Source organism: Enhydra lutris, unplaced genomic scaffold (assembly GCF_002288905.1).
Source record: "Enhydra lutris kenyoni isolate GAN:26980312 unplaced genomic scaffold, ASM228890v2 scaffoldscaffold79, whole genome shotgun sequence".
Classification (NCBI taxonomy): Eukaryota; Metazoa; Chordata; class Mammalia; order Carnivora; family Mustelidae; genus Enhydra; species Enhydra lutris.
Window position 1 is genome coordinate 3,348,240 of NW_019154163.1, and position 11,898 is coordinate 3,360,137.

At 38.5% G+C, this 11,898-nt stretch overlaps 1 protein-coding gene across 1 annotated transcript; it reads left to right on the plus strand.

The window, feature by feature from the left end:
- Positions 1–465: 465 nt before the first annotated feature.
- LOC111160949 (T-box 22) lies at positions 466–8,595 on the plus strand. Its single transcript, XM_022524351.1, has 8 exons — positions 466–640; positions 1,265–1,448; positions 2,191–2,292; positions 3,669–3,843; positions 4,725–4,889; positions 5,273–5,337; positions 6,020–6,105; positions 7,976–8,595. Exons 1-8 carry the CDS (start codon positions 466–468, stop codon positions 8,593–8,595), a joined length of 1,572 nt encoding a protein of 523 aa, XP_022380059.1.
- Positions 8,596–11,898: the final 3,303 nt, after the last annotated feature.

The window sequence follows — 11,898 nt, forward strand, 5'->3', positions numbered from 1 at the left end:
CAACAGTATCTCCCAATCCAAGCCGCCTGAGCAGCTATTGGAGGCAGGTCGGCTCCCTAAAAGGCCTGAGCTTGCCAATCTCTGCGCATTGCCAGGTCCTGGATTCAGTGATTTGAGGTCTGATGGTCTGCACATGTCCACTGGGAGAGAGGAAACCACAAAGGGAAGGGAAACTAGAATCCAGAGGACTTTGGCTCCAGTTTGATCTTCCTCTACTTTCATTCTGTCTATTCAAAGGGAAAAATATATATATAGATAGATAGATATAGATATATAAATAAAATACACACATACACTTTCTCTTTCTTTCTTTCTTTGACTATAGATTCAGAAAAGGTTTTTCTAATTTGGAGGTTTTCCTGCTTTCCCTCCTTGCCCTGTCCTCTGCACCCTCCCTCTCTCTCCCTCCCTAACTGAGCTCAGGTTGAAACTTTGCATTGCACATTCCCTTCACCCCCTCCTGGGATGGCTCTGAGCTCTCGGGCACTTGCCTTCTCTGTGGAAGCCTTAGTGCAGAGACCCGGGAAAAGAAAATTGCAAGACCCAAGAGAGGAGACTCAGCCTGAGTTGCTGGAAAAGGAGGGCAGAGACGAGGAGGAGAGAAAGAGCAGAGCCGCAAGGGAAAAGAGTCAGCAGCCCGGTAAGTATTCCTACCGCAGCCCCCAAACCTTGAGCCTGCTACCAGAGCATGCTGTCCTGCAAATCTCAGCTCCACTCTCGAAGCTGAGAGAGGGCTGCTAGCCCTCACTAAGACGCTTTGGTCCAGCTGGATGGCCACGTTTGGGACCACGGAGACACCTCGGTCACTTGGCTATAGGGGAAGCTTCAGAGCTTCCAGGTTCAGTGCGTGTTGCTGTCATTCATTTGCGGTGAAGGGGAGCTTCCCTATGCGTTTGTGAAGTTACACTCTGCAACCTCCCAGGCTGTGAGAGCTAGATGGTAGCTGTTTCTCCGGGTAGGAAGCAGGCAGGCATTTAGATTGGGGCGGGGGGATTCAGCCTCAGGGTCCAAAAGTCTCAAGAGAATAAGGATGGGCAAATTTGAAGAAGGACAGGAGCCTTTTCCAGGACGCGATCTGGGTCCCTTTCTCCCCATCCGGGGGCCACAGGGGGTGTTGTGGAGAACTTGAATATCCGCTTCCAAGGTTCCCAGAGAAGCAGCGGGGCCAGTTTACTCCAAGACAGGTATCAGTGAGAAGGGGACGCAGGAACTTCAAACCTCTGTCGAACCTCTGTCAAACTCTTGGCGTCTCTGTGTCCAGCAGAAAAGCGACCCAAGACCAAGCCCTCAGCAACTGCTTTCTCTGGCTATAGCAGCAGCGACAGTGATAACAACAGCTGCAAAAGTCTGGAAGAGAAAGATGTTATCCAAGTGGAACTTCAAGGATCTGAACTGTGGAAGAGATTCCACGACATTGGGACTGAGATGATCATTACCAAGGCTGGCAGGTTCGGCTCTGTACAAGATGTTCAAAGAACGCACACAGTAGGAAGTCATAAGATGCGGTGCCTCCAGCTTCATACTCTATATCTGTCCTTGTCATCCCACAGGTTTTAGAAAGTCACTGCCTTTCAATAAATTGCACTATTAGTGGCTAAGATTTTCTTTCTTGTAGGCAGTGACTTCAAGAAATTCTCCTTAAAGCCTCACAGTTATCAGTGGATGAAAACCCAGCCTACCATCCCAACCTAGCCTGGGGTAATTTGAAGTGGGCTTTTTCTGCTTTCACCTTTTGCTTTGGGGAAGCATCACATCAGCTGGGTTATTATTTATTTATTTATTTGTTTATTTTATATTTTTATTTTATTATTATTATTTTGCATGAATCCTCTTAATTTCAGTGTTTCCCAAATCTGCCTTATAGAAAGTACCATTGACAATGAAGGTCCACGCACAGTTTTTTTTTTTTCTCTACTTTCTCTTACAAGGCTTTTTACTAGTGGTGCTGGTGGGGAGTGGGGTGGACAAAGCCTTGTGGTAAGAATATTCTGCTTCACACAGCAATCCTGAACTTTTTCAATCAAGCATACAATCAACAATCTTTCTTCATGTAGCAAATATTATTCCTTGAATCTGTCCTAGAATGAGGAAGGTATTGTGAATATCTTCATTTTCCCCTTGTCTCCCCACCCTCTCCCACTCCAAATGTCTCTAAAGGCACTAGGTCAGTGGCTATTTTCTTTCCCACAGGCGGATGTTCCCCTCTGTTCGAGTCAAAGTGAAAGGGCTTGACCCAGGGAAGAAGTACTATGTGGCCATCGACGTGGTGCCAGTAGATTCCAAGCGTTATAGGTAACCAGGCCAAAAGAAGAATACCCCAGACCAAGTCTGGGAATGAGGATACTTATGGAACCTGAGAATGTTATATGGAAAACTCTACCATGGGGGTGGTGGTGAAATTGCTCTCCTATGGACTTTGGGAGTTAAATATTCTCACTCAAATGGAGGTTCAGACTGAGAGGAGCAGTCTTGCTCCTCTTTCCTCTCACTCCTGGAGCAGGTGCCAGTTTGTGTTTCAATGTACGCCACACACTTTGCCTACCCACCGCTCTGGCCGTGGCTGTGCTAACTGCAGAGGGTATGGACTCAGGAAGTTAAGAAGTTGTTTGAAGGAATTTAGAGAGAAGTGACTGTGCTTCTAGGGCTGCACTGGGCTCTGGGTTGTGCTACTTTGGCATCAGGATCCTGGAGTGATGTTCTGATTTATCATCTAATACTGATTTAACAGTTATCATATTTAGGTGTATCATTTCTTCCTTCTTTAGCTTCTCTTCTGAAGCGGCAGCTGGGTCTTAGAAATTACAAATAACCTTTCTTTTTGAATCAGGCTCTCTACATAGAGCAGGTTAATAGTGTTCAAATTGATCTAAAGCCAAGAGGTCTTTCGGGCGTAGCATTCCAGACGTGCAGCTATGCCAGCACTTTGGCTTAGAGGCTATGGGGTTGTGCAGGAGCCACTCTTACTCAGGCTGTGAGCATTCCACTGAAGTGGATATCTAGCCTTTGTAAGAGAGAGCCCGCATGATGCCCAGGGCTGGATTTGAGGGGCAAAGAGAAAGCACAGCTCAAGAGCCTATTGGAGATGCAGTTTGTAAATAGAACAAGTGGCTTGCTTCTTGCGTTTGAGCTGGCTTGGGAATGCAGTGCACAATTGAGTGGTTGATATTGGAAACAGGATGAAATCAGCCCTGAGGCCTCATGGGCTAGAGTTGCAGGTGGTGTTCTGATGTGAAGCTTTGTTGGTGAAAGGGCTTTGAGGGCCACTGGCCGAGGTGGAGGTGGGTTGGACAGACACCTTATGCTCTCTTTTGTTTTTTCTCTGACTCTGATGCTTCTGGCTAGAGCCACGAGGGTTTTTAAACTGTCTCTGCACAGCAGAGTGGATTAGATCAATTTCTGTGGTTGTTTCCGTGAGGAAATACAAACCAGACTCTGAAATCCCATGATGTTATACTTGCCCTGGAACTTCATTACATTTTAATGGCATATGTTTGTATATGGTTTGCTTTTTGTCTCTGAACGCCCTTTGGAAATCAAGTTGGATCTTCTTCTTTGGGATTAGGAGGCAAACCTTGGCCAGTGTCATTAGGACTAGATCCATCAGGCTTCTTCACATGCACCTGGCTTTAGCCCATTGTACCTAAAGCCACACTCTCTGCTTTTTTTAGGTATGTGTACCACAGCTCACAGTGGATGGTAGCTGGGAATACAGACCACTCATGCATTACTCCCAGGTTCTATGTTCACCCGGACTCGCCCTGCTCTGGAGACACCTGGATGCAGCAGATCATCAGCTTTGATCGCTTGAAACTCACCAACAATGAAATGGATGACAAAGGCCATGTAAGTGTTTGAAATTCTTTGTCTTGAGGAGGGGATGGAGGTGTCAAGGCATCATCAGCCTGCATGTCACCCTGGAGAGGTGTAAAATGCTTCTCCTAGGTGGTCTTTAGGAACTGTTCAAGTTCTGGGCTTGTGACCCAAGTAGCTCCTACGATCTTTGTTTGGCATCTGAGAGTGCTGGGGTTTGGGACGGGTGAATGAAAAGAGTTTGAAGATCAAATGAGATTTGTTTAAGCCATAAATCCTGGTCTGAGAGTGTGGAAGGGAATGCACTTTGTGGAGCTCTCTTGCATCTCAGACTCCAGGGCAATCGCTCTGGGCTCTGATTGCCTTCTCGTAGATGAGCACCTTCTGTCTGGCATGGTATGACAAAAATCCCCTCCACAACTCACTTGTGAAAGAGGTTATTTACAGGTTACCTGGATCTGAGTCTTATTCTCATATGCATCTTCCCCCTGCCATGCCTGGCCTTGCCCTGGGCCAGCCACAAATAAAGAGAGGGAGGCCCCCAGGATTAAGAGGAGGGGTATGTCCTATGGCTGCCCTTCAGTTAACATAAGCCCAGGGAACTTCTAGCAGGCAGTCAGATCCAGGGGGCATCACATGGCTGTCCACTCTTAGAAGCAAGAAATGGTCTCATCTGGAAATGGAATCATGGCTGCCTATTGTTGCTGTGATACTCCTATCTGGAAACCTCTTAGCCCTGAGCATGTCTGTCCAGAACTAAGTGTCAAAGAAAAGTCCTTGTGTGTGGCTAACCTATCCTTTCTGGTTTAGCCTCACTTTTGCATGTGGGCATGTTGGGGGTGCCAATGAGAGGAAACCAGTGTTGTAGAGGGGAAGCCACTTTCTAGGAAAACATTTGATGATTTCTCCTCCAGATCATTCTGCAGTCCATGCATAAGTACAAGCCCCGTGTGCATGTGATGGAACAGGACAGCAAAGTTGACCTGTTCAGGATTCAGTCCCTACCCACCAAAGGGGTTAAAACATTCTTCTTTAAAGAAACGGAGTTCACCACAGTGACAGCTTACCAAAACCAGCAGGTAAGGACAACTTGATCCCAGGAAAGCAGGGCTAGCTCCAGAGGGACTTTCTGGATGGCAGCAAGCTGCACTATATGGATTAAATTTTCCACAACTAAAAAAATATTATAGTCATATTGCATTGTCATCAAAGCAAATTTGATTATGAATTTTGTGGAAAAGGAGAAAAGAGAAAGGAGAGCAGAACAAAGTGCCAGGGGAGAAAGCAGGTAACCATTCCAAATTCAACTTAACAATATGCTTGTATTAATTGAATGTGCCAAATTACACATTGAAGTATTTTGTGGTTGTTGTAACCATTAAAAGCAATGGTGAGTGTTATTACTGAGGGCACTGACTTTATCTTTATCTTTTTCTCTCTTCTTCCTTTTTTTAATCTATAGATTACCAAACTGAAAATAGACAGGAATCCTTTTGCGAAAGGTTTTAGAGATCCCGGAAGAAGTAGGTAAGCAGCATAACAATCATATCTAATATTTATATAGCACTTTCCACAAGTATTACAGATAAGGTAACTGTGGCTCAGAGACTCCGAGGTCCTAAGTTTCGTAACTGTTAGGTAGTAGGAAAAGAATGTAGTGTTTTGTCTCTAAAATCTTGCCTCCTCTTTTCCTCTCCCAATCCACTTTTAAGATTATCATATGTTCTCCCTGATATGAGGAATTTGAGAGGCAGAGTTGGGGGTTTGCAGGGTAGGGAAAGGAAAAAATGAAACAAGATGGGATCAGGAGGGAGACAAACTGTAAGAGACTCTCAATCTCACAAAACAGAGGGTTGCTGGGGGGAGGGGGTTAGGGAAAGGGTGGTTGCCTTATGGTCACTGGGGAGGGTATGTGATATGGTGAGTGCTGTGAAGTGTGTAAGCCTGAGGATTCTCGACCTGTACCCCTGGGGCAAATATTATATATTCATTAAAATAATTAAAACAAAGATATCACTTATTCTAGATCCCTGGGGTTTTTATTCAGGGAATTATTACTGTGAATTTTATTCAGCAGTCTAGCTATAAAAGAATTATATTTCAGATATTGACCCCTAAAAACTGTATTAAGATAACTTAAAAGTTTACATAAATCATTATTTTCAGGAATTGAATTCTGGACTTGCTGAAAGTTGAATCTATTTTTCAGGGGTGTATTGGATAGACTTTTAGAGATCTACCCGTGGAGGCCTTCTGCCATTCTGGATTTTAAAACTTTTGGTGCGGACACACAATGTAAGAAAAGTTTTATTAATGTTTACTTTTAAATGTTAATGAAGTAACAACAGTCAGAACCTCTGTAGTAAATATTATACAAGGGGATAAGTTCCTGCCAGAGAATGTGGGTTTACAAGAAAGTTGGTTTATATTTAACTTGATGAGGAAGTAAGAGGCAAAAAGAGGGGGAACTGGCATGAAGGAGAAGAACAGAGCCACGGTAATGGTGGATTTATTGACTTCAGTCTTCTTAAGTTATCATATATCCTGAGATCTCCAAATCTCACCTGGATTCTTCAGCAACTCACTATCTCACATTCTTTGGAATCTGCCTGTGGTACATGTGTGGCCTTATTTGCAAATACATTAGATATTGAAATAAATATGTTTCTCATAAACTTTCCACACGTTAAAATGACATCCATTAAATTTTACCATCACTTAGTTCTAATTTTCCTTTTACTGTAAGTAAGGAAAATAAATGTTGAAAACAACACTAAGTCATCCCAATTAGTTTAATTGCCACAAGCATTAAAAATATTTGCAAGGTAGTTTTTCTCAGGTAGTGCATTGCATGATTAAATAATAATAATAATTAGACAATGCAAGCTTTCTGGTAGAAGAATGTATACCTTCATGTCTCTGGTTTAATAATAAATAAAGGAGTATTTGCAAACAACATATAATTATTTTACTGCTTTTGTCTTTACTCTATTAAATTTGTTTGTCTTAGGACATTAATGCAAGTTTATAAATACTGGAGAAAATCATCAACATTTTATTTAGGTTGAATTTTATATACTACTATAACATTGAAAACAGATCAAGTCTAATAATTATTTGGTAAAATATTTCACTGGATTGATTGTATTAATTTGGTTTACAAGGTTGCATAGAAAAATATGAACACTTTAACTAAAAGCAGCATGCTTTTAAAATATCCAGGTCAACATGAAGTGCACTAAAACAAAACAAAACAAACAAAAAACTAATAATGGTCATTAATTCATTAATTGATAATTTAAAATACAGTTTTCTTAATTACTTAAATGTCCAGATTGCTCTCAAGTTCCAAAGAAAAGGGGTACCATTTTTAAAATGACTTTAAAATATTTAATTATAAAAGACATTTGCCACCTTGTTAATAAAGAATTAGGCTATGCCTACACAGAATAGTGAAGAAAAACAACAGACACACACACACACACAAAAGAAACCATCAAGTTTAGTCAAAATTTTAAAATTCAAACATGAAAATAAGGTGTAAAGTCTAGATTTTCATGGACCTTATAACTATCCCTAATTTTAGTTTGCTAAAGTTATCCCTAACTTTATGTTTGTTAGGCAAACATAAAAGGTCACTTGATATTATTATGAACTTTTTATTTTAATTTTTTTAACTAAAAATTATCTTTACCAAGTGCACTTAAATGTTAGTTTATAAAGATTATTTTCATGTGCTCCAATATTTTTATAAGAATGAAGCTTTTTATTGAATCCCAACCAATTTGTTCAATTTAATCACTCATTTTTGTAAATTTTTTTAAAACTTAATTTTTTTTAAATTTGTAAGATATAATTGGCTCTGGGTACTATTTATTTAGGCATCTTTTGTAATTAATTGGATAAATGTTCAAGTGCCTAGCACAGCTCTTGTGCATAGTGAATGCTCAATACATAATACGTAATTGTAGTGCTAAAAGTAATAATGGTCCTTGTAAAGATATCCTTTTCAACTTTGGTCAGAGGAATGAGAATGTTCTTTCCCAAAGAAGTTAAAAGAACTGTGAACTTGTGAAAAAGAATGAAGCAGAATATTTATGGTCCTTAGTACTCATTTATTAGGAACATCAAGTTCATCGTTCATTGACTGAATTATTATTCACAGGTGGAAGCAGTGGCTCATCTCCAGTGACCTCTAGTGGAGGGGCTCCCTCTCCTCTGAACTCCTTGCTTTTTCCAACTTGCTCTGTGCCTATATTTCACTTACCTACAGGCTCCCTTGGAATGCCTTGTCCAGAGGTGTATCTGCACAATATCAACCTGCCCCTTTGCTACAAGATTTGTCCAACTAATTTTTGGCAACAACAGCCCCTTATCTTGCCTTCTCCTGAAAGACTGGCAAGCAGCGACAGTTCTCAGTGTTTAGCCCCACTCATGATGGAAGTTTCCATGTTATCTTCTCTGGGGATCGCCAATTCAAAAACCGGTTCATTTCAAGACTTAAGTGAGCAGTGTCTACAGGCACCTAATTCTTCCAATCAAATGTTGTATGGATTACAGGCACCTGGAAGTATTTTATCACCAAACCCCATTGTCCAGGAAACAATTGGTTGTTCTTTCCATCCTTCCTATGGTTTTTATAGGTACAATTTCTCAGGGCCATCTAGACTGGTGAATACTGCCAACCATCTCAAAGTCAAAGTGAATGACAATAACCAAGTTTCTTTTAGAGAAGGCAAATGCAGCCATGCTCATTGGTACCCAACAATCAATCATTGCCTTTAATGGAATAATCACATTCCCAAACCAATTACACATAAGCATGTATTTTCTTTATTTGTAGCCAAAGAAAGGTTAAGAGCTTTTGGGTTTTAAAAGTTTTATTATCAGAGGTATTTCTGTTACGCATTTAAAGTGCCTTATCAGATGTTCATAAGAGGTTGCTATAGGTAAAATATGACCTGTAACAATCTCTGATTACAGTGGCCTTGGGCCTCAAAATAAGATAGTCAATAAATATTATTTGATGAGATAGACTATGGGTGAAAATTGACTCCAGATGAAGCCTTTAAATACAGTGAAGTCAGTTTACCATGTCAACTGCCTCTTACATATTGATAATGACCAAAAGAAGTTGGATTTAATTCCTGTGAAAGCAGCAAAACAATTTTAGTTTTATCTATGAAAATTATATTCATTGTAATTCTCTAGTAATTGTAGAAAAATCATTGTTCATTTGCCTTATACTTTTATACTTCATTGTTGGAGAAGCTACTAATCTCAATTCTAAGTTACAAATAAGGACAGGAATTTTAAAAAAGTAATTGTTGCAGCCTAAAGATCATTTAATCCTGAAGGAATACAAAGATTCAATGAAAAACAAAATATTCTAAATAAATTTGATCTTTCATTTCTTTTTGTTTTTTGGATCATTCCCAAGTGAAGCTTATTTACTTATTCTTTTAACAAACCTGGTATTTTGTACAGTTTAAAAAAACAAATTATTGTAGTTCTCCTAAAAGACTAATAAATTATTATTTAAAGGGAGATAATACATTTGAATCCATAAATATGAAAATATCATTACATTGGTATAGTTTAATTCCACTCTTGTGAGTCAGTCATGGTAAATTGGACTAGACAAAAAGTAGCATAAATGAGATTTTTATTTTAGTTTATGAAGTTGAAATGTTTCCTTTCACTTGGTCCTAAGTTTTCTGGAAAAAATTGTTAAGTATATTGGGGCACCTAGGTGGCTTTGTGGGTTAAGCCTCTGCCTTCCGCTCAGGTCCTGATCTCAGGGTCCTGGGATCAAGCCCTGCATCAGGCTCTCTGCTCAGCAGGAAGCCTGCTTCCCCCTCTCTCTCTGCCTGCCTCTCTGCCTACTTGTGATCTCTCTCTCTGTCAAATAAATAAATAAAATCTTAAAAAATTGTTAAGTATAACTTACATATAACTTGTATATCTTTAAATAAATCAAAATTTAAGTTTTTATGCCACTAGCTCTATAATTTATTAAGCCAAGGTGCCTCACATTACAATGGTTTGGCTTGACTTTTCTCAAACTAACCAAATTTCTAAACTGCTTTTTGTAACTTTCCAACACATATTAGGAAGAGCATATTATTATTTAATTTTTCTCAAAATGGTTACTCCCTCTTAAGTGTATCTTATAAATGTGCCTTCCTATATATGCATTAAAATTATATTCCCCTTTACTTCTGGGAATAGGGATAGAACAGCACATGGTTACATTTAAACTGAATATTCTAGTCAAGATGAAATATTATTTATAGCCCAAACTAATTGGACACCTGTTAGAAAAGTCTGAGGCAGGAAATCTCTACTACCCAGGGTTATCCATACTAAACCTGGGTTTATCAAATTATGGATTGAAGTAGCAAGTACATTTTATTTCTGTCTACTCCAAAACAGGTTGCTGTTAAAATAAATTACAATTTTTAAAGCAGAAACTCCCATATCAAAGTATAATGAAATTTAGTCGGATGGCTTATATGGCAGATACTTGGTAATTAATGACAGAAAGTATTTAACTGAAAAATCCAGAAAATCTCTGGGTTACTTTTTAATAATTATTTAGGAGAAGGCATTAATTTTGTATCCATTCAAGTATATGTAGCCCATGATTTATATTTCAGATAATTTTGTTATATATTAGCCATTTAAAATTGATAATACAGAACTATATTGGTAAAGATGATTAATATAAAAGTGTAAAAGTTTAAGTGTTAGAATCTAAACATCTATTTTAAGTTGTTTTGTATAATGTTTATAAATTGTCATTTCATAGTTTTAATTGAATAAGTAACCAAGGGAAAGGCTTCATTGAAAATTAGACTTGGAAGAGACCTCAAGAAGTTCAGTAAGCAGTCCCCTACTTTCTGAACAAGTTACTTATCTGCAGGAAGCTGTTAATATCTTTAATTGATGCATAATTAACATTTAGTGTCCTTACTATTTTATACTGAATAAATTCTTACTCCTTAATAAGATAGTGTGAAACTTGAGTAACTTGGTAAATTGAGGTTATGGCTATGGGATAAAAACCAAAATACTGTAGAATACTATTAATTTCAACTGAATCAACTAAATATTATTCTTGCTTTAAAAAAACTACAAAAATCAAAAGCCACTCTTGATTAGACAAGGTGTGAAATAGTTAGTAGTTAGTAAATGAAAGTAGGCAAATGATACTTAATAGATACCCAAGTCTAATAACTAAAACTGCTATTTTCATCTGCTTATATATATATATATATATATATATATATATATATATACCCCTTCCCCTTTTAAAAGAAAACATCTTAATTTAGCTGACTAGACATATAAAACCTGATTCTTAACCACACCTGGCAATATGACTTACCCCAAGTAAATCTAGAGAAAATAAACTTTCCATCAACTTTGTTAAATCTATACATTGGATAGGTAAATAAATAGAAGATGCTTTACTTTCACACAGCTCTCAGTCAAGCCTAGCACTGTAGTCAGATTCCCTTGTCAGCAAGGTTCTATTTTGTGGAATAATCAGTCAATCTGAAATCAAGGACTTTCTTTCTTTTCTTTTTTTTTAAAGGACTTTATTTCAAGTTTGAGCCTAGTTGCAGAACACATGTCTAAGTAGATAAATTATTAATTACATTTTAAAGACCCATATACAACTTTAGATAACATAGCCTAGAACATCAAAACTATTATTTCTTTTCATTAAATAGAAGAGATAAACCCTCTGGACATTACATCTTTAAGTCCAATATGTAACTTTGGATTACATAATATTAGAGTTTTCAAACATTAATATCATTGTTCCTATTCACTGTAATACAAAATTAGAAAGTTATATTTTCGGGAGCCTGGGTGGCTCAGTGGGTTAAGCCGCTGCCTTCAGCTCAGGTCATGATCTCAGAGTCCTGGGATCGAGCCCCACATTGGGCTCTCTGCTCAGCAGGGAGCCTGCTTCCTCCTCTCTCTCTGCCTGCCTCTCTGCCTGCTTGTGATCTCTCTGTCAAATAAATAAATAAATAAATCTTTAAAAAAAAAAAAAGAAAGTTATATTTTCTCCAA

Coding starts and splice junctions, on each gene's coding strand:
- LOC111160949 (XM_022524351.1), top strand. CDS start 466: ATGGCTCTGAGCTCTCGGGCACTTGCCTTCTCTGTGGAAGCCTTAGTG. Junction 3,844..4,724: donor AAATGGATGACAAAGGCCAT/GTAAGTGTTTGA, acceptor TTTCTCCTCCAG/ATCATTCTGCAGTCCATGCA. Junction 6,106..7,975: donor TTTTGGTGCGGACACACAAT/GTAAGAAAAGTT, acceptor TATTATTCACAG/GTGGAAGCAGTGGCTCATCT.